The 22,448-nt window shown below is 48.0% G+C and overlaps 1 protein-coding gene across 1 annotated transcript; it reads left to right on the plus strand.

Moving 5' to 3' along the window:
* The first annotated feature begins 736 nt into the window (after window positions 1-736).
* ATIC (5-aminoimidazole-4-carboxamide ribonucleotide formyltransferase/IMP cyclohydrolase) lies at window positions 737-21,507 on the plus strand. The gene is made up of 16 exons (XM_082763063.1): window positions 737-885; window positions 1,266-1,392; window positions 2,888-2,964; window positions 4,063-4,129; window positions 6,310-6,398; window positions 8,384-8,535; window positions 8,663-8,819; window positions 9,720-9,845; window positions 9,986-10,093; window positions 11,312-11,397; window positions 12,265-12,354; window positions 13,531-13,659; window positions 14,573-14,665; window positions 20,126-20,308; window positions 20,670-20,825; window positions 21,169-21,507. The coding sequence occupies exons 1-16, from the start codon at window positions 864-866 to the stop codon at window positions 21,286-21,288; spliced, it is 1,782 nt and encodes a 593-aa protein (XP_082619189.1). The 5' UTR covers window positions 737-863; the 3' UTR covers window positions 21,289-21,507.
* The last annotated feature ends 941 nt before the right edge of the window (window positions 21,508-22,448 follow it).

Raw genomic sequence — 22,448 nt, forward strand, 5'->3', positions numbered from 1 at the left:
CCTGCCTCAAACAGCATGGGGTGCTGCTATCCCAACTGCTGTACCTTTTTCTGGGGTGTTCTGGCAGTGGTGTTGGGCACAAACTAGGCTGAAAACAAACAAAACTCCTTTGCATAGAGCTCCAGGAAATCTGGAGGCCTGTAAGGGACAAAAGCCCTTCTTTATTGAGAAAAATAAATAAAGTGAAGAAAAACATCATTCTGCTATTTGCAAACTTAATTTTTTACCTTAGACTTGGTAAGCAAATGTTATGCCTTTTCTCCCTGCTCTTTGGTAGACTCTCAAGAGTTGATTTTCCACAGCTGAAATTGCACTTTCTGAGGGGAAAACAAAAAGTAATCACCTTTATTGCTCTATCAGCGGCTGTACTGGGGTAGGCTGGGCTCCCTGTTAGTGAAGGGCCCCCTGACAAACCCTCACGTCCCACACAGATCCCAAATTTGTCCCACACGGGTCCCACACAGGTACCACATGGATCCTATATGGGTCCCACACAGACACCCAGGTGCCACCCAGGTGCCACCCAGATCCCATGCAGGTCCCACACAGGTCTCACAGGGGCTCCATGGTGCCTCCTGGATCCCGCACAGACCCCACACGGGTCCCACACCTTGCCCTGCTGGCCGCCCCGAGCAGCAGCGCCCCGTCCCCTCACCGCCATCCCCGCCCCTCACGGCCGATCCCTGACATGGCGGCGGCCCCCGCCCCCGCTCCCTCCCCTCCCCGGGCCGCCCCACGTGGTGCTGAGGGCGCCCAAATCCCGGCGGGCGGCCGCTGCTCGCTCCTTTTTCTTCCTCCTCCTCGTCCTCCTCGTCCTCCTCCTCCTCCTCCTCCTCCTCCTCCTCACACCCACCGACGGCGCCATGGCTGCCCGGCAGCAGCTCGGTAACGCGGCGGCGGCCACGCGGGGTCCCGTGAGGGAACGGGGAGGGGGGGGACCGACCGACCGACCGCTTGCTGTGGAGAAGGAGATCGTTAAACCGACCGTTAACCGGCGGTGACCGTTAAAAACGACCGTTAAAGGGTGGCGACCCTAAGCCACCGTGAGGGGAAAGTGTGTGTGTGTGGGGGGGGGTGGCGGCCATGGCGCCGAGCCCCGAAATGGCGTCAGGGTGAGGGCGGGGGGAGCTTTCTCCGGGTGCGTGTGAGTTACAGAGCGATTTCCTCATCGTGCCTTTTTTATTTTTCTTTTTTTCTTTTTTTTTCTTCTCTATACGGTGTCGCACTTCTACAAACGCCATCCTCGCGCTCGTCCCGCCTTCCAGCTCTGCTCAGCGTCTCGGAGAAGATCGGCTTGGTGGAGTTTGCCAAGAGCCTGAACGCTCTGGGCCTGGGTTTGATCGCCTCAGGAGGAACCGCCAAATCCCTCAGAGATGCTGGCTTGCCTGTCAGGTACGGGCGCTCGCTTGTGCGTCACCACCAGAAATGCTCCTTGTGCCCTGAGGTTGCTTAAATTACCTCGGTTAGTGAGCACAGAACGGTTGGAAACTGGCACGGGATTAAAAAAAAAAAGTCTGTAAGTAAGTCTTCCCCGCAAAGCAAAGCAAGCAAACACGTTTCCCCTGAAACAAACAAAACCAAAAGCCCCGAAACAAACTTCAAAATCTTCTTGGCTCCTTGGCTGGCTGGTGACAGGGAGTTGTACTGTGCAGCTCAGCACTGAGGCCAGTGGAGCTGTCAGGAGCGTTGTACCTTTTTGCCTGTCTTTTGAGCCAGGTTGTCTCCCGTGAGGTAATTAGTGCTCTCGAAATTTGTAATCAGGCCCTAGTACTGCTCTTTACAGCTGGCTGGAAGCTGGTCTTTGCCTGGCCCTGGGATAAGATGAATGACATGTGTCAGGGATATATTGAAGCTCAGCGGAGATCATTTGTCACAAATAATTTTACCGGGATGATGGCCTGTTTTTTGAGACAAAGCCTGTGTCTGGGAAGCAGCATGCACAGGCACTAGCTGTTTTGGCTCTTGATTTTTGGGAAAGCTTTTTGGGTTCTTCTGTGCTGTGACTCAAAACCAGCTCCAGCCAAAAAAAGAAATAGAAACGTTTACAGTATAGTGATGAAAAAATCTGTCACTTACTTGGCAGGACAGGTGACTGTGGCTCCTTTTTGCCTACACTGAATGCAGTGATAAGCCCCTGGGATGCATAAGCATGAATATACACCACCTCCAGATTTCCCTCTCCTCTGTTATCCAGCACTTGGTTTTGTCTCTGGGTTCCTTACTTGGCTGTGCTATTGGCAAAGCCTGAAGCAAAAGATGGTCACATTTCCCCTTCCCTCTCCAGTTTATTGTAATTTGTAGTCAGCTGTGGGGATGATACATATTTTCAAAGTGGATGAAAGACAGGCTCTAAAGTAACTTGATTGTTTGGGACATTTAATTAGGGTCTACCCAGATAGGATTATATGAAGCTGTTAGATCTATTAGAGAAACCCAGAATTGCTCTGTCTTAATTTGTTCTTACTTAGCTTTTTTTTTTTTTTTTTTAAGTTCTGCTTGTTACTGCATTATTGTTCTGGTCCCTTCTCTGCCTTGGGATTCTCTTCTGTCCTTTATTTTGTATCTCTTGGGGCACTGATGCTCATTGTAACTGTCAAAATCTATTTGGGACAGGAGGACTTCTAAAATTCAACCTGGCTCTAGCAAATTGGTCTGATCTTTGATGGTGGAGACATTTCAGGGGATAGTGTTTGCAACCTTCTGCTTCCTTCCTGAATAAAGCAGAGATATTCAGCTCTGGCTGTCACCTAAAAGGTCGCATCTTTAATGATGCATCTTACCAGCGTTGCCAGTAGATGTAAATTGCCCCTGATGGGAATGAAACGTTCAACCTATAGATAAAGTCATTATGGCACTTCAATTAACCCGCTGTTTTCTCATTGAGCAGAGATGTTTCAGACCTGACGGGATTCCCTGAGATGTTAGGAGGACGTGTGAAAACCCTTCATCCTGCAGTCCATGCTGGTATGTTTTTGATAGCGTGCTTTCAATCTGAAAAAGAAATCCACGGGCAGTGAGGGTGGAAAGAAGGAATTGATGGTTGTCTGTGTATAGGTTGTGTGGAAGAACTGAGTAATGAAAACAGGCTTGCTCTAGCAGCAAAAGGAGAGGTAAAATGCACAGGGTGGGGAAGAAGCTTGTGATGGCTGAAGGACTTCCTCTGTTGCTCTGCAGTTAGAGCTTTTCCTCCCTGGAGCTACCAGTATTTACAGGGCTCTTCTGTAAATGCGTGTGTGTCTTCTTTGCGTAGCCAATTTCAGGCCTGTGCAGGCAGAGAGCTCCGCTGATTTGTAACTTGTGGGTGAATCTGGCACGCAGCATACGGAGCATGACAGCATAATCTTTTGTGGGTGATTTCTGCATGCTGTAACCTTTCTTTGTTCCTCTTCAGCAAGGAAGAGCTGTGAGGGTGATTGGTCAGTCTGATGTCTCATCTGCTGCTTTACCCCCTTTAACTCTCCTTGAGATTTCTTGAATTAAACCTGCTGCCCATCACACACCTGAGAAGGCTGGAGGCAGTCTCCTCTGAGGACTTCAAACCCCAGGCTGTGCTGTTGCTTACTCCATGCCAGCCTGTCACCTGCGCATTTCTTTCTGAGCTCCTAGACCCCAGCTTAGCCACCTCTTCTGTTCAGCTAGAGCCACAGCCTCTCTTGCTTCAGTTGTTTCATGAGCTTTGTGTCTTGCTGGCTGATGAGTGACAGGTGCCTTTTTCCTCTCCATGAACTTCTTGTCAGTTTTAGTGTTTCAAGGTTAGCAAGCGAATGCCTGCAAAGTCTGCCTTTGAGGTTGTCATTCAGCACTTGAAATCCTCTAGGATTCTGCACTGCAGAAAAAAATCTGTTAGTAAGGAATCTGAGCAGCAAGGGAGTCAGGGAAATGGGAGAGGGTAGAGGAATGGGCACTGTGGAACTAGAATTGCAACGATTATGGTCAAAAGACTTTGAGGAGAAGCACAGTCTGAAGAAAAGCGCTGAATTAAAAAAAAATATTTGGTGGTGGTCTAGTTCTTTTTTTTTTGTTTGTTTGTTTTTTAATAAGGATGTACTGTTTTTTAACTAGGCATCTTGGCTCGCAATATTCCAGAAGATAATGCTGATATGAACAAACAGGATTTCAGCCTTGTAAGGTAAATACATGTTGGGGGACGTGTTGTAAGTCATCAGTAATCAAAAATAAACATTGGAGACCTGTCAGCACTGGTGGATGGGAACAGCAGGGATCTGCCCGCCAGAAAAACTGTAGTCTCCTTCCTTGTCCCTGTTGGGAAATACTGGTTTTAAAAACAAAATTTTCTACAGATGTATCTTTATCTCTTGAAATAAGAGAAAACTAAAACAAAAGAGTTATGCCATGGCTTCTGCAGGGATCAAAGGTTTTAATTTTTCCAGGTTATCTGTGAATTTTGACACTTTACATTTAGTCATTGTTGGGCCACGTTACACTTTGTTGCAGAGTTGAATTCAGCGGTTTTGGAGCTGGTGCTGCTCCTTTCAACGTGGCTCTGGGTGTTTGATCAGATGGCAATTCCTGATTTTGAAATACTTCCTTAGTAAACATACCCTTTGAGATTTGCATAATGTTTACTGAATTTCAACATGCAAATAAAGAGTAGACATGAAAAGCGGGTCAAGAACGTGCACCATTTGTACAGACAAAACAGATTTAAAAAAAAAAAAAAAAAACTTGCTTGGGAGCCATCATGAGAAGGAAGTGAGCTGCAGCCAGAGATGCAAGTAACACTGTTCATGCACTAACACATACCTAAGGTGTTTTTTTTTTTTTAATTTTTGTTAGAATGTATGTACTCAGTATTCTTACACGGGGCAGTTTGGGACTATGTTTAACTAATTAATTTAGTGAGCAACCAGTTTGGTCAGTGGTTGGTTGCTGATTTAGAAATGAATGGTTGAATTGAACATAATAAATTACAGGTATAACCAAGAGAGGAGGCATAGTCTGGCTATGGTGATGGGACCAGAATCCATCCTAGCTTTTAAAATTGTTTTTAAAAAGCAATGTGCCCAGGATGAGTGGATTTCCAGGCTGAATTTGAAAACCTGGAATTTAAAACCACAGGAGTCCTTGTAGATGGCTCAGCAGCAGTGGCTCTTCATAGTACGCTGCGTATTAAAGCAGGCTCGACTGAATTGCAGGGGGAGTAATGTTTTTACATCAGTGCCTTAAAGTGCATTTGCATCCGGAGCAATCATTTGGATTATTTTATGTAAAACAGAAGGAGCTGATCCTCAGCAGGAGGGTCTTTGCATAGTTGCATTAGCGTTACATACCCAAGTCAAGGTAGGAGACCTTGGTATTATCCTGGCTTCCACAGAGAATGCCATTAGCAGTGCTGAAGTCCACAGGTTGCTGATGGTTTGCAACAGGCCAGGAGCAGGAATGGATAAGGGAGAGAAATAGAAGTGGAAATAGAAATGAGGATAAAAGATGTGGTGGAGATTTGAAGACATGAGGGGGTTTTGAAAACCGTGCTGGAGGCTGATCATCCCCTCCCCTTGAGTTCACTGCATGCTGGAAACAAAGGAACGTTAGAGTTGGATGTGTTTGCCTTACAGCAAGTCACAGCTGACACTGGGCATGCCTTGGTGTAAGGCGCCTTCATGTGTTCACTCTGCTGGGTTAAAAACCTCGTATGTAAAAATCAAAACAGATCCCTTGTTTGACTACACTTCTCTGGCAGCGGTAGGGTGGGACGAGGCAAGTTATTCCTCCACAATTTGTAAAATAGGCTGCTGCTGCTTCTAGAGTAAAAATGGTAAAAAAAATTACTTGATCACATCAAGTAAGATGGGATACAGGCTGTGCACTGAATACCTCTCAGGTTTTGTAGGGTGTTTTTTCGTTATTGCTTGCAGTGGACCTTGCTCTGGGGGCTTGCTTTTTTATAAAAAAAAAAAATTGGTTGCTGCCTGTTTTCAGTAGTGCTGAGAGCCTACCTCAAAGTCCTTTGGAATGGCTCCTGTTGTGCACCAAAACAATTAAACTTTTAAACACATTTAAAGAAACTCTTAACCAACTTCTGTAAATTGTGGCATTGACCACCATAACGTTGTTTAATGCAGAGTCCAGTTAAATTGTGTGTGTAGTTTCACCACTGTAACATCACTTGGGCTGATGCTGGACACCACTGAGTCTTTTAGACAAAGAAGCCTTAGCTAGAGCATTTTATGCTGGTCCCAGATCTGAGAGGCAAGACCATAAACACACTGATAAATACCTTGTGTGCCAAGCCACGCTTGGCCTTTCTAGTTCTTGCTGAGTAACCTTGTTTCTCCCTTTGATTCTTAGAGTTGTCGTGTGTAACCTCTACCCCTTTGTGAAGACTGTGTCTTCTCCAGGTGTAACTGTACCAGAGGCAGTGGAAAAGATTGACATCGGTAAGTTAAAGGCAGAACAGACCCATTCTCCAGGCAGATGTGATGGTTCTGGTGTTTTAAGTGGTGTCTTTTGTTGATTTGGAGGTCTTACACGCCCATAAAGGATCATCAGACATCTGTTTGATGTGGAAATAAGGGACTCAGTTTGCCATTCTTCAGGATTCTGCCTTGCTGAGACAAGATGCTTTTGCTGTGGTCACAGGAACTGAGCTACTGCAGTGCTGTGGCTGCAGGGAGGAGATGGGAAGCCTGGTCCTATGCCCTAAAATGTTTCCCTTGCATGTTCAGGTTTCAGCAGCGGTGGCAGTGGTCTGTGTGAGCTGTCCACTTGCCTGCTGTGGGTTACCTGCTCCTAGCAGTGGTTGCCAGGTCATCTCTGAACGTGCATTTTGGCAGCCACGGGGTTATCAACATCATGTGTTCAAAGCACCACGTCTGTGGTAATTGCCAGATGAAAAATTCACGACAACCAAGCCAGGCTGCAGTGTGTCATGGAACACGTCATTCAAGAAGGAAGAAGCAGTAAGATACTGAGAATTTATCTGTGGCAGGCAGTAGAAGATGATTGGGTGCAGAAATGACCTGCTGGCGACTTGCAAACTAATTCCTTTGACAGATAATCTCACCTTGAAATGGGAGAGTCATGAGTGAGCAGCTAACGCTGTAGTAAATCTGCAGCTCTCACTGCAAATGTCCCCCTCAGGGAGGGAGGGAAGAGGGGGGACACAAATTCTGCTTCTGTCTTCTGTGTTGCTTCCCAGTTTCGAGGAACTTGCAGGAAATTATTTAGCTTGGTGGCGTTTTCCCCTTCTCCACTGAAGTCTGCTGAAGAGCTCAAGGGTTAGAAGTAGGAGAATGAATGCAGGGCTGGGTAAACCTCATTGCTTTCAAGCAGAGCCAAAATTTAAATGGCAAGTGGCTGTTTAACAGGCTGGCAAGGCATAGGTGGGGAAGTCAGGCACTGCCCAAAGGGAGGAGTCTGATGTGCAAGGGTAGGGCAGGTAGGGCACACTTGCTACTAAAATGTAGAGAGCCAATTAAACCTTTTTTAGAGCCTCTGGCAGTGTAAGAAAAATAAAAACCAGGAGCTCTGGAGGTGAACCACTGAAAGTGCTCTAGGTGTTGCTGAAAACTAATTGAGGAAGGGAAGAAGTTGGTCTTCGTTCGTGGGAGGGTGCTTGGGGCCTGAGTTTGGAAGTGTGGATGCCTGTATCCTCAGCAATTCTGCTCTTGCTCGTTATTAACCCCAGAAGGCTTGCCTGTACTTCACTGCAGCAGCTCTGCCTGGCAGCTCGTGAACAGTGCAGGCGCAGTTTTGTGCCATGGGGTTGGATTGGGATTGAATTTTCTTGCAGTAGTTTAGTCCAAACGATGCCCAGCAGAGCTTTCCATTAAATGTTTTATGGAGTAGCGCTCGCTCTGCATGTAGCAGTGCCAGCCTCTGCTTTTCTGTTGCAGCAGCCTAGTATCTTGTCTTGATGTAAAGTGTTTTAATCGCTGTGCAGAGTCAGATTTCAGGGGGAAGCATGGCATTTTATCTTACACGGAGGACCCGCGCAGCATTCATTAATATTTGCAGAGAGATTTGAGAAGCTCAGTTGCTCAGCAGTGTCGAAGCGAATCTTAGAGCCTCCTCCCCAGCCCGGTGTTGCAGAGGATGATGCTCTAGCCGTGTGTGCAGAGCTGTCCTCTTCAGCAAGTGGCCGTGCTGCTGGAAGCATTCTTGCCCCGGGTGTTTAGCACAGCACTCGACCTGTTTTCACAGCGCTGCTGGTGTCTGCACCTTCAGCACCAGGCAGAATCGCACGGGCTGACTGCCCTGTGCTTTTTCAAGATTCCCTTTTCCCTGCAGCACTGGGGGAGGCGGGCACGTGGATCTGGCACAAATGTTTGATTGTTTGTGATCCTTCTTGGCCTCGGATGTGGCTCTCGGTTATGCTGTGTCTGGAAGAGAAGCACCTCATGCCTCCCCGCCTGTCTTGCAGGAGGAGTTGCCCTGCTACGGGCGGCTGCGAAGAACCACGCTCGTGTCACCGTTGTGTGTGATCCTGCAGACTACTCCTCGGTGGCTAAAGAGATGGCAGCATCACAGGACAGAGACACTTCCATGGAAACCAGGCGTCACCTGGCGCTGAAGGTCGGTCGCCTTTGCTGACAGCGAAGGGCTGGGCCACACTTGTTTCTCTTCTCCCTTTCTCTAAACACCAACTCCTTTGCAAGCTGATGTCCTGTCAGTTGACAAGCGTCCCCTGTTCTGTCCCCAGGCTTTCACCCACACTGCTCAGTATGACGCAGCCATCTCCGACTACTTCAGGAAGGAGTACAGCAAGGGGGTGTCCCAGCTGCCCCTGAGGTACGGCATGAATCCCCACCAGAGTCCTGCACAGCTCTACACCATGAGGCCAAAGCTCCCCCTGACAGGTGAGGCCCTGGCTGTGCTGGCCCCCGGGGAAAGAGGGTGGCTGGGTATGTCTGCCAGGGCTCTTCAGACCTCAAATATACCACTGGGGGTATCACTGCTCTGGAGAGAAAGTCTGGCTAACTTTGTTCTTGAGATTGTTGGCAAAAACAAGCTCTGCCTTGTGTGAGGGCATTGTCCCGCTGAGCAGGCAGTGACGCTTTGTGTGGCAGTATTTCTTTGGACTTCAGCTCTGGTAGTTCCTAGGAGAGTTTTTTACTCCTGCACTGGAAGCTGATTTGCTTTCAGGTCTGCCTCTCGGGCTTGGCAGCAGACCAATGTTGTGTTCACCTGTCCTGGCCTTGTGCTGTTGCTGAACCAACCTTTCCTCCTGTCTCCTGAAATGCTCACAGTCCTGCTATGTCAACACCGGCCGTGCAGTTTTATGTGTGCCAGGGCAAAAGGTTTTGGGAGCAGACTTTCAAAGAATTCTTACTGTCGGCTCTTTCATCAGAAATCATGCCAGATGAAGCATTTTGTTAAAAGCTTGCCTTAAATTTCATGGCTGTGAATGGCTCCTGTGACAACAGTTAGAGACACAACGTACTTAAGGTTTGGCTACTGCCTGAATATTTTGTTGCATCAGAGACAGTTGGTGGAATTTCTTTACTAGATTTCAGCTGCCTGGGGTGAGGAAGAGAATTGAATTTGCATCTCCTGAGTCCTCAGCATACCCATTCCTCAAAAGTCACTGAAGCTTTTCAAGGTGCTTAACTAGCTGCTGAGGAGCTAGGGTCATTTAAAAAGAACGATCTTGCAGTAATTTCCATTCTTTGTGGGAAAAGTCTCTTCCGCTTGCTCTGCAGACTCTAGAGAGAGGGTTCTGCCTGCTCTAACGTGTCTGTTTGTGTGCTGCGTTGCAGTGGTGAACGGCTCTCCGGGGTTTATCAACCTGTGCGATGCTCTCAACGCCTGGCAGCTGGTGAAGGAGCTCAAGCAGGCGTTGGGCATTCCTGCTGCAGCCTCCTTCAAACACGTCAGTCCCGCAGGTAGGGTGGCTCCTTCTTATACCACGCTTTTCTCCCTGAAAACTGCCAAGACTCCGCGTTTTGGCAGTTCGGGGAGGTCCCAGGGGCAGGGAGCAGGGAAGGGCTGTGGTGCGAGTGCCCTGGCTTGTGTTTCCCACTAGGTGCTGCTGTTGGAATACCTCTCAGCGACGAGGAGGCCCAAGTCTGCATGGTGCACGACTTGCACAAGACCTTAACGCCCCTCGCGTCTGCCTACGCGCGAAGCAGAGGTGAGAGGCCCAGGGACAAACTTAACTGCTCCAAAAAGAGCTCAGCTTAACGCGCAGCCCTCAACAGCCCCTTTTGCACTCGGCAGGCTCTTCCCTTTGTAGTGCACTCCTCCTCCTCAGGCTTTGCTCCATAAGGATCCGACTAAACGAGCTGCCCACATAGCAAAAATGGCTCTGCAAGTGAGCAGGACTTGTAAATTATTCCTAAGAGGCTAAAAGCACTTTGGATTCTGTTCTTTAATCTAAATGGAAGACCTATAAAGATTTTTTTAATTAAAACATATACATATGCAGGTGTACATACACAGACATCACTGTGGGGTTTTGGCTGAAGGATCTGGATAACCAGGTAGCTGTGCTGGGAGCACGCTCAGCCTTCTGCTGCAGGTGGGGTGCTTGGGAACGCCTCACTGGGCAGGAATGTTTCTGCCCTGTACTTGGTGGGTGGTTTTCAGTGCTTTTGAAGCTCAGAGTTTGCAAAAAAGAAAACGATCAGCAAATAAAAATTCCTTCTTTTTTAATTCTGTCATTGTCCGTGGCGTTCCTGGAGAAACTGGACAGATTTTGGAAAACAAAGCAAACTGCCTGTTAAAGGACACAATGGCATGGGTTCATTTTTCACTACTCTAGGGACCACCTTTGATCGTTGCCCACAGAAAACCATTGAGGGATTGGTAGAAGAGCAAACCTTGAGAATGGCAGTGACAGCAGAACGACCTTGCTGCACAGTAGAACATCCATGATGGGTGCTGAGTGCTGCCTCATTAAATACAGAGAATACTGAACAAAAAAAGTGCTCTTAGCTGCATTGCCGGGTCTGGTTTCTTGTGGGAAAAACCTGATGGGAGCATGGGCATCTAAAAGCTTGCTTCTTTTTCCAGCTGTCTCTCATCTAAAATCTTTCTGTATGAACCTTGCCTCTCCCTGTCCTCTTGCCATCGTGGCTGCAGCAGAGCTGCTAACAGTAATGGAGATTGTAATTACTGAGTTAGAGCTTTTACAAACGCAGTGAAGGAAGAAAGAATATCTGAGCTATGCAAATCTTTAAAGGTGCATGGGATTGAGGTAGGATTTTTCATTCTTGTTGCTCTTACGGCCTATTTTTTTTTGCGGTGGAATTAAATTACTAGCTCTTGTGGAAATTGGCTGGGTTGTGGGAGCAAAGACTTCTGTGTTATGCCGTAGCTGGATTAGTTACTAGAAAATGTGATTTTGCAGGTGCTGATCGGATGTCTTCTTTTGGTGACTTCATTGCCTTGTCCGATGTCTGCGATGTGCCTACTGCTAAGATTATTTCCAGAGAGGTTAGTTAACAAGCAGCAAATCTTCGAGGTAGAAGGGAGAATCGCAATAGACGGAGCCACTGGTTTGTAGCAGCCCTTCTGTTTGAATTGGACCTGTTTACTTAAGACTATTTATCGATCCATTTGTTTAATTCAGTGTGTGAGGTGCAGAATTTACACCTCTCTCGTGATGCTCTTTTCCTTCTCCCTGGCTGCATGGCAGAGCTTGTGAAATGCTGGTGCTTGAAATGATGCTGTCCAAGAGGTGATTGCAAACCTCCATCTCCTGGTAGGCCTCTGGAAAGGAGCCCTGATTGTGCTCTCAGGAGGATCTGCTTTAGGGCTGCAGTTGGAAGAGCAGGGGACTGGAGCCTCTTGCCCCAGGCAGGAATGTGGATGTCGATTGCTGCCTGCCAGTTGGTACAAGTTACCTGTTGGCTCAGCCGCTTCCCAGGCTGCACTTTAAACTTTGCTGGGTTCATCTTTAACTCCACAGCTAACTGCATTGCACAAGTGGAAAAGCAGAGTTAAACAACTGGGAGTTAATGCTTTACCAGGCACCTTCACCCTGTGCCGTGCTGCTTATGGTTTTGTTGGAGGGGAAAGCACAACACGAAAAGCTGTCTTGTATACTGGAGACTTCTCAGAAAAAAATGAAAGGTCACATTTGACTTTGTAGTGGACCAAATGTTTCCCTCACAAACCTGTTAAGAAACAAAGCAAAAAGGAAAAAAAAAGTTGGGTGATGAGAACGTGAAAGAAGTATACAACTTCATGGTACAGGCAGACCCTGACAGGTCAGCCTTTGTCCTTTTGGTTATGACAGGAAGAGTTTTTGATATTAGCTCCTCTCCTTTTCACATGGACACTGAGATCTGTGTGTTGCAGGTATCTGATGGTGTGGTAGCTCCTGGATACGAGGAAGAAGCCCTCAAAATCCTTGCCAAAAAGAAGAATGGTGGTTACTGCGTCCTCCAGGTTTGTGTTCCTGCTACACTGTAACTCTCTGATGCTCTTCCCATGTCTGCTTTTCACAGATATTAGCGTCCAGATTGCTTTGGGGTATCTGGACTAGGGAATCCAGGCTCCCCACAGCATAACAAAATGCTGTTCCCTGGTTTGGGGGGATTCCTGTGTGAGCTGGGATTCTTTCAAAACCATCCATGTCTGGTGACTGGATTGATGGATTAATGATGCTATCAGAACAGCCAAAAAGGTCCTGTTTCTGCCTGAATCTGAGAGACAAATAAGCACAGAACTTTACTAGAACGTCACAGAAAGACAAGCCAAGGGTTAGCTGAAGTTGCAGTTGTAGTGTTAGTGCCGAGGGAGCTGTAGAAGGTGGCTCAGGAGCTTGAGGCAAGCAGGAATGAAATTGCAGACAATCTTGGCAGGCGATTACCTCCTGAATTGAATTAGCTTTGCAAGGATGAGGTCGGATTGGTCAAGACTGTAGCTTTAGGGCCTGTCTGAACAGGGATGCTAAGCAAAGTTGATCTGGACAAACTTAAATGGGTTAGGGAAACCATATAAAGTGTGTGCACGCTTGTATTTAAAGCCAGGAGCCTTAATCTGGTTTACTTCATGCCTCAATTACCCGAAGAGGGGCTACCAAAGTTCTAAATAAGCCTTAACGAAGTATAACAGTTGCATTTAACTTGGCCCCTTACACCTGTACAGCTTAATTGTGCTGCATGCTAGCATAGATGAGCCCCAGGAGAGTGAATCTCTGGAAATAATCACATTCACTGTTTTCTTTAACGTCAAAGTGGCTTGGAAATTGTGCCTTAAGGCAAATATGAAACCACTTAACAATATTTGTAACATTCCTGTGGAGGACTACAAGACTATTTGTGCAGAAGTTCTTACCTTTCTGTAAAAGACTGGAAGGCTGTAGAATGTTGTGGCTTGCACCATGGACGTGTCTATATGAACATCTGAACTGTACTACCCGTCTCCACCCTGTAAATGTTACTTCCTGCTGTCGAGACCTTGGTGCTCCAGTTAATGTGAGGTACTTCTAATGATCTGGCATTGCTTTCCCTAAACAGTTCACTTCTTTTGTGTTCTTTAGAATGTGCTTTAACCGAGGCTGTTGCTTGATGTTGGCTTTGAGCTCCAAGAGTTTTAACCGGCCTGTCTGTTGGCTTTTAGATGGACCCAGCGTATGAGCCCGATGACACCGAGATTCGGACCCTCTTTGGACTGCATCTCATGCAGAAGAGGAACAACGCAGTCATTGACCGGTCATTGTTCAAGAACATTGTTACGAAGAATAAAAACGTGAGTGTCAGAAGATAAATGAGCTTAAAGACTGGTAGAATAAGCTGGTATGCTTTCTTCAAGGAAGGCAGCGCTGTTGTATTTTGAGAGCTTTTAATGAGGTTTAACTGGCTTTCACCAAAATAATGCAGCAAGCTTTTTGGCCAGCAGTGCTTGGGCAAATCAGGGTGGTTTGTTTTTGTTTTAATTTCTTGCATAAATAAGTGGAGCTGGACCTTGCCCTTTATCTCTGACTAACAAAATGTTTATTTCTTATTTACAAGAAGCCGTGTTGTTTAATTTCTTATGATGAGACAGCCATATGCTCAGGATCCATCGTGATCTCATTCTGACTCACTGTTCAGTTCTCCCACTTGTGTACAATGCATAATCTCTGGCCTTTCTGGTGTTGCTCATCACTTTAGGGTTGACATCATCAGAAAACTGTCAGTTATTTCTGTGTCTCCGGTCTTGTTCTCATTAAAAAACAGATGTTAATGAGTACGTGGTTAGTCATGGGCTCAGGAGCAAGCTCAGACCTTGAGGTAATAAAAAACATATTAATAAATTAGCCATGAAGTGTATTAAAAACATGAGGATATTGTGAGCTATTATTATTATTGTGGTCCTGTGCATACCTGAGTGTGTGCTTAGCTTTTTGCCTGTGAGCACTTCTGAAAACAGGATTAGGGCCAGTGACAGAGCCATCTGGACCTGGTAGGGCTGAGTCTTATCCCTACCAACTACGAGGTTAGCTGCCAGACCAACCGGTAACAGTTTTGTTGGTAACTGAACAAAACAGAATATTTTTAGCTATCTTGTTTTCCTCGCGGTGACACGGTCCTTGTGGTGCTTTTGGAGGCTTGCAGACCACCAGCCAGTTGGCTGGCCGTGCTCGTTAGGACGGGCTGTTGACAGTGGCGTTTCGTTTCAGCTGCCCGAGTCTGCCGTCCGAGACCTGATTGTTGCCAGCATCGCTGTCAAATACACCCAGTCCAACTCGGTGTGCTACGCCAAGGATGGGCAGGTAACCAAACCGGAGGGCCCTGGGGAGCGTGCTTTCACAGCCAGGCTGCTCGCTGCTCGCTTTCCTCAGGCACGAGCCTTAAAATCACTTAGTGCAGGAAGCTGCTCAACAGGTACAGATGAACGGCCCCACACAGTGCCATGCAGAACAGGAGCTAAGCGTGTGCTTCTCTCAAAGCTGCCTCAAAACCCAAACTCAACGTATTTCTCCTGGGGTAATGACAGGGCTGGCTTTTTCAACGACAGGGTTGGAAAAGCTCTAACGTGCTTCTGCAAGTTAGGCCTCAAGTCACTTCTTTGTAACTGTTCTGCCTTTTTATTTTTTTATTTTTTTACCATTTTTTGAGAGCATGTGCATATGCTATGGTCCGTACAGAACCTTAGGAAATGACAGTAGTTATTCACAGCTAGGTTCTGACTGTCCACATGGTTCTTAGCTTTATTTTATTTTATGTTTTATATAAGAGAGATGAGATGTGGTTTCTTTTTTCCCCTTTGGGGCACTAGAAAACTTCCTTGCTTCCTGATGTTTAAATGCTTCTGAAGGATGTTGGAATTTACAGGGGTATTATCAACTGCGTAGGTGAGACAGGAATTGTGAATTATGAAATCTTTCCAAGCTCTTACTAGGTGCTCAATTTAAATCAGTTATGCGAAAGTTGTTGTAAATGTGTTGAAAATAATACATTTTTTTTGCCCAGAGGCTCATTCTTGTAACGCTGTTGTTTAGGTGGCTCTGTGTTCTCCATGGCAACTTTGCCATAACTAGGGTTATTTAAAAATAAGAAATAAAACATAAAAATCAGATAGAATGCTTTTGGTCTTGATCATCATAATTCAGCAAGATGGATCAAACAGCGTGCACTTTAGGTGCAGACTGAATGAACTGCAGCACTGTTCTTTTTGCAGTGCTGCACGTCTACGTGTGTCAGATTGTTATTACAGCCTGAAAACATTGCAGCGCTGCCTCACAGTATTTTCTAGGGTCATGTGCTGTGTGGTTCTTGAAAACACGTCTCTGGAGATGCAGCATTTTTCTTTTCTTTTTTCTCGTTTTTTTTTTCTTCTTGCACTCTAAATGGCTCTCTGTTCTCAAGAGCACTAATTCTTGTAGCCCCAGAACAAAGGTGGCACTATCTTTGCTCCTTTTCCCTTAGTCCAACAGCAGTTTTCTCAGTGCTTTTGTAAGCCTGGGCTTACTGTGGCGCTGCAGCTGTTTCTGAAACGTGTGTGGTAATGCATGCACCAGATGGAAGCAGGAAGGCACGACGGAGGACTGAAAGCACTGTGGGCAGACAGGGAGGGATTTAACTAGCCTGGCTTCAGGGGTGTTTTGTGTATTTGCAGGGATATATTTTAACTGCATACTAACGTGTGTTGTCTTGGTTTGCTGTATATGTGACAAGAAAGGCGAAGATCAGAGGTCTGTACGCTGCACTGAGAAATGAATGCCTTGTTTTTAACAGCGGAGATGAGCCGTTCAATTGCTTAGTCACAAAGGTGGGAAATCGGTGCTGGGGACCTGAAATCAAAGCTTGACGTCTTCCTAAAGAGACTCCTTGCAGTCCAAATGCAGAGATAGCAGAGTGGCACGCTACAGGCAGTGTTGGAGAAGCTTAGATAGCAGCTCTCCTAGTTTGAAAATGTCAAAAAAGCCTCTTGGGACTGCTAAGTAGTGAGACCATTGTTCCCAAGGTACAGATGGGGCAGGAGAAAAGGCTCTCTGAAAACTTCCTTTGGGTGATGCTGTGCAGAACTCGCTGCTGGTCACATCACCCACCCAGGCACGTCGTCAGATGAGTACAGGAGCGTCTGGGTGCAAATCAAGCACCAGGGACAAAGCGATTTCCAGATTGTTAGGGTTGAAATGCATGTCAGTGATCTGACTTGTTTAGGTGACGTGAGCCAAGCTTGGGAAATCCAGAATTCTTCCAGTTCCACTGCTTTTGTTTCTGTGGGGGTTATTTCAGCCTCACATCATTGCTGCTGCATTCCAGAACTCATGTATCAGATAACCAGAAGGTTTTTTTTGACAGCTTGGCTTCATCGGCTGCTCCAGCTGGGGCTGGTGCTCTGTGCTAATAAGTCCTAGGAAAGGATGGAGTGGGAGGAAGCATTTATGGACTTGAGTGTCACTTAATTTGCAGGAAGCCAGCTGCCACTAATTGCAATAAACACTCTCACTCGTTTTGTCTGACTTTCAGCCCAGTGAAGCCAAAGTCTGTAACGTGTTGATTTACAGTGTTCAATGCTACCATCGTGTTTAAACGTAGCGATTTAAAAACATTCTTTTCTGGTTTTCAGTAGGATAAAACAGAATTGGTGGTTTACCTGTTTTCCACCCATGCCACAGAGGTTTGTCAGTTAGTGCCTTGCTTGTTTGTCTTCCCAATTGTGAAGTCCTTTATTTGATTTTATAATTCCAAATGCGTTCAGGATTTCAGTTTTCCCTCATTACTCAGGGTAAATCTGGCTAAATCCAGGCTAATCTACCTCATTTTGCAAGGACTCTTTGGACATCATCCACTCCACACTCCTGTATGCTATTCCAGCCGTGGGACACATTTGGCTTCCCTTTGAACCAAAGTGTTCTGGTCAAGCAGTTCTCAGTTCTCACCCAAGCTTTTTTTTGTTATTTTTTCTGCCCGCTCTATGTTGCTGTCTCCTTTCCCTTGAGCCCCAGCAGGCCCTGCAGAAGCACTTTCTTTCCCCAGTAGATTAAACTCTGACAGAAACCTAATTAACTTTTCTGTCTAAAAGAGGCAGGAAACAGAAGGGGGTGGGCAGGCTTTGGGGAGGATTTTGAAGTTTAAGATTTCATGTGGAAGCAAGCTGCCGGTTGAAGAAGGAGGAGATGAGGTATAGGAAGAAGGAACAGGCGGAAAGAAGTGAAGTGAAGAAGGGAGAATAGGTACATTGAGACAGACCTGTGTGTGGCGAGATCCGGGTACCAGGCTGTAGGGTGTATTAAGCAGAAGCTCGACCTCTTGATTGCTCCTCCTGAGGCAAGAAATTCCAGTCTAGACTGAAGAAATCTTCCCTAGCAGTGTTGCGTCAAAACATCCTTTTGGACAAAAAAAGGATTGAGCTTTCCCTGACTCAACATTTTCCCATGAAGTGCATTTTATTACCATCTTCCTCCCGGGCTGGAACAGTAAACTGGAGAACAATGTGGGCTCATCAGGAGGAGGCATAAAGCAGAGGCCTTTCACATTCTTTTGCCTTTTATGCCATTATAACAACAGTTCTGTGCCTTGCAGGTAGGCACCCCCAAATCCAAGTCTGAAGGTGTGTTTCTGGGATATCAGGGTGTGTTTCTGGGGGAAAGTTGCCCCTAAGCCATGGGAAGCGTGGAAGCTATTTAATATTTACAGTAATACTGATAGCCCCGTGGGTTTATTAAGCGCCGATGACTGCTGGGTTGGAGCTGAGCAGATGATATTAGATAGCAGCCCTTGCTCCTTGGGGGAACGGTACCCAGCAGCATGTTTTATGGTTCTGGTAAGAGGTGAAGTCACCGTGTCTTGATGAATGAGAAGACAAATGATTCATTCCTTCGAGGGCAGCCTTTGACTTATAGCTTTACCAGCTGCTGCAGGCCGAGCTGGAAACTCTGAGGCACTGGCCAGAACTGCTGGCTTCAGTGCGGTGTCCCTGGAGCGATCCCCCCCGCGAACGGTCTGGTGAACAGTTCAGCTGTGGCTTCACAGCAGGAGGAAATTGTGGAAGGGAGTCTTGTTGTCTGACGGATCTGTGGTTCGAAATGGCAGGAGCTCTCTTTGGGAAGCAGGACCTGGAGATCTGAAAGCCGTGGAGGGAAGTTCCCAGCCTGAGTTTGACAACCATGGTTAGATCGAGCATCTAGCATCTGTTTGTCTGGCACACGCTCGTGGCAGAGGCAAAGCTGAGGAACTGCAGACAGCCTGGGGCTCAAGGGACCCCAGCTCAGTCCCTTGCACTTGCAAGCTGTGACTGCAGGCAGAGCAAAACGACTTGAACAGCAAATCCCTGCGCCCTGAGGGCGCTGTGAGGGCGAGTACAGAGTTGGCAGGGACCTGAGGTGCTCCGAGCACTTAGCACAGGCTGCCCTGCCTGGCACTGCTCTGGCAGTGGACCTGGGGTGAGTGCTCTTGTCACTGCAGGCAGAGGGACTTGCAGGGCCTCGGGCACTGCAGCATGGCTTGCTGGGGCCGTTCCCATGCAGCAGTAGTCAGCAGCGGTGTTTATGCACTGGTGTCTTGTTTTGTCTTGGCTGAAAGGGAGCTGAGAGCCTGCCATGAGCCCACGGCACTGCCTGGTTTGGCTCCAGTCTTGAACATAATGAGGTGTTAAAGCATGAGATGGTGGCCCCGACAGTGCTGAGTTTCCCTGGTCCCTGAGGGGACAGTGAAGCAGCGTCTGGTATCCAAGATGTCCCTCGCCACGCGTACCTTTCAGTAGTGGCAGCACTTGAGGGTTGTCTGTGCCTCCAGCGCAAGTTTGTTTGTGTTAGCGAGGATGCAGGACTTGTTTGCGTTGTGCGTTGGGCTGTGACACGAGGCTTGTGGGGTTACCTGACCACCAGCCTCCCAGGAGCCTCTGCATACTTTAATCCATGGCCCACGTGAAGAACTTGCCAGAAGTAAAATGTGTCTGAGGAGAACCGGGCTCCAAAGTGGTCTGAAAAAAGTGAATGAAAACTGAGCAAATAACATACTTCCACTGGAGCTTCCGTGAAGGAAAAGTCACCTTTTGGATCTTGTAAGGCAGACCTAGTAGTTCTGGGAACATCAGGCACAATTGCTATTAAACAAGGTTTGCAGGCAGCTATTTTTAAAACCCCAGCCTTTCTGGCAGCTGCTGGAGTAGGAAATGTGTTAGGGGCTGCAGGGCCTTGATAATTACGTGATGCGATGGTCCTACTGGGCAGCCTTCCTGGTTGAGCAGTGGATTTACTTTCTTGCTGGCTTGACAGACGAAGTGCCCTGTAATCCTCTGCGTATCGCAGCTGGTCTGTGATTGTCCCTCAGGGAAAGATAAATAATGGTGTTTGGGTGTCCCAGGCTCAGCCTTTAACCTCCCTGTGAAGCTCCAGGGACAGGTAGGCAGCCCGCCATCTCCTCACAGATTCACGTGTTCCTACAGCAGTGGGATTTTGCTTTTGGTTAAGGCAAAGCTGTGACTACCTCACCCTCCTGAGGCCAAACAGTTGGGCTCTGCTGGCCGAAGCTGTATTGAGGGAGTGTGGTGGCTGCAGAGCAACCATCAGCTCAGCAGGGCCATGGATGTTACCGGTGCAGAAAGCAGTCCTGTAACCTGGCCACGGGGACAGGGGATTTCAGTTTTCCTTGCTAATTACCTGCAGTCTTTCCCCGATTCAGTAAGGAGCAGCTACTTTGTGGGAGGTCTTCCCTAGTCCCTTGGCTGTGGTTAGGCTCCCCGTGAAGCAGGGGCGTGATCCCGCTTTGTGCACCCGCTGCAGGTCATAGGCATCGGGGCCGGCCAGCAGTCCCGCATCCACTGCACGCGCCTGGCTGGCGACAAGGCCAACAACTGGTGGCTGCGGCACCACCCGCGTGTGCTCTCCATGAAGTTCAAGGCGGGCGTGAAGAGAGCAGAGATCTCCAATGCCATCGACCAGTACGTCACCGGGACCATCGGCGAGGTGAGTGCCGAGAGGCTTCCCCAGAGGCTTCAGCTTCTGCCCCGCAGCTGGAACTACTGCTACCGGGGTGGTCAACTCCCCATGGCCGGGGCAGAGTGCCCTGGTTCGCCCTGCTGACGCTGCACCCACTGCCTCAAGTCCTGGGGTGCGCAGGGGAAGGAAGGGAGTTCAAAGGATGCAGAACGAACTGGCAGTGGTAATGTGTTCCCACCATCACTCAGGACCTTAAAATTCCCAGGAGGAAGCTGCCAGCAGCAGAGCTGGGTGTTGGCGGGGTGCCATCGCTTGTCCCTGCGTGCTCCTAGCGGGGCAGTGCCCGGAGGCTGTGCTTGGGGCTGAGCTGGTGCTCTCAATCTTTCAGGATGAAGACCTGGCGAAGTGGCAGGCCATGTTTGACGAGGTGCCCGCACAGTTAACCGAAGCGGAGAAGAAGCAGTGGATCGCCAAGCTGAGTGCTGTCTCCCTCAGCTCCGATGCGTTCTTCCCTTTTAGGGATAACGTGGACAGAGCTAAACGGGTAAGGTCACGGCCAGGGTGTCAGGGGGACTGCACAGAGCGGGCTGGCTGTTCGGGTTCTGGGCAGGGTGTTCTTGGGGTCACTGGTCTCACCTGAATGGTAATCACCCAGCCATTGCTTAGGTTGTCGATTTGGGATGAAAAGAGTATTAACATTATAAAAAAAATACATAAATAAAATAAATAAATGAGGAGCTCCCCTTTGGCGTGCTTTGGGAGTAGAGGCCGATGTTTGTTCAGCCATAGCGGAGCAGGATGTTAATGAAGGGCTGGGGCTGCCAGCTCCTTTTCAGTGGGATTTTGGTTTTCTGTCCTCTAATCCTTCTCTCTCTCTCTTTGTTCAGAGCGGGGTACAGTTCATCGCCGCCCCATCCGGCTCCGCTGCCGACGAGGTTGTGATCGAGGCATGCAATGAGCTGGGAATAACCCTGATTCACACCAATCTTCGGCTCTTCCATCACTAAATTTACCAGGGGCCCCTCTTTGGTCACAGTCTCACCAGCAGCAGTGACTGGAATATCAGCAGCTTAACCGGGAGGCACGAGCCATCTACACATAGCAAGTATCTGTAAGATCTGCAAACAAGACTTCTCCCTGTCTTAACAGGGAATGAAGGTGCAAGCAGTTGGCCTCTAATGTAGAAAATAAGCCTTTTACAAATAAACGCACGGTTCTTAGCCATGTGGAGCTTGTCGTGTGTCGTCCAGGTACTGTGTCCCGAGGGAAGAAGCTTATTTCTGAGGCAAATGTTACGGCCCGGACTCCACCAATTCATGAGAGAGGTGATGGGATGGGATGGAAGCTTGGCTTAGGCCAGCTTGTGGATGAATTGGTAACAATCTGGGTTGTAAACCGAACTGAGCCCCTTTTTTGGGAGTTTGCAGGTACTGTCCTCCAGGTGCTTCGCTCCATTATCCCCTTTCCTTGTGAGGAGAGGGAAGCAGATCCTTTGTGTGAGATAATCTCAGGTTCAGTACCCAGCCCTGCCCTGGATGTGCCTGTGGCTGAGCGGCAGTGTCGGATTGCTGTCTTAGAGGTGAAGAGACTCCTTTCTGCCCATTGGACACGCTTCTCGTAGGGAGAGTTCAATTCAGAGTTCATGCACAGGCATCTGGGAAGCATCTTGCCTGAAGCTGCTTCCGTTCTCCACTGTGTGCAATTTGCATAAAGCAGATTTGAACTCTGATTAGAAAAACAAAGTGAAAATCTGGAGCACAGTGAGATGAATAAAGTAACAGCCCAGGCACATTTCTGCTGGCAATCCCTGTAACCATTTCAAAGGGATTTTTTGGTTCCATTTTATAAAATCTGTTCAGTTCTGGCAAGGAGCAAGCTGCAGTTCTGCAACAAACACATCTGCCGTGGCTCTGATCTCAACTGGTACGGAGGGGAAAGTCTGCCTGTGTTTGCTTTGCTCAAGCAGAGGGGCACGGTGCTAGGGGGTGGGCCTGAAGGGGGGAAATTCAGGTCCTGCTTCTGGCTCTTGCCCTGCCTGGGCATGAATTTTGGTTTACCTGGGGTGGAGACCTGTTGTCTTTAGGGCACGAGGGCTGCAGAGTTGCTGTCTGTGGGGTGGCCAGAGCCAGGAACAGGCTGCCTGGAGTGGCTGTGGCACGTGGAGACT

This window comes from Aythya marila (assembly GCF_965140915.1).
Source record: "Aythya marila genome assembly, chromosome: 6".
NCBI classification, from domain to species: Eukaryota; Metazoa; Chordata; class Aves; order Anseriformes; family Anatidae; genus Aythya; species Aythya marila.

Excerpts from the sequence above, each read along its gene's own strand:
- ATIC (XM_082763063.1), top strand. The coding sequence starts at position 864 with ATGGCTGCCCGGCAGCAGCTCG. Across the intron at positions 12,355-13,530 it reads GTGGTTACTGCGTCCTCCAG|ATGGACCCAGCGTATGAGCC; the intron begins GTTTGTGTTCCT and ends GTTGGCTTTTAG. Across the intron at positions 20,826-21,168 it reads ACGTGGACAGAGCTAAACGG|AGCGGGGTACAGTTCATCGC; the intron begins GTAAGGTCACGG and ends CTCTTTGTTCAG.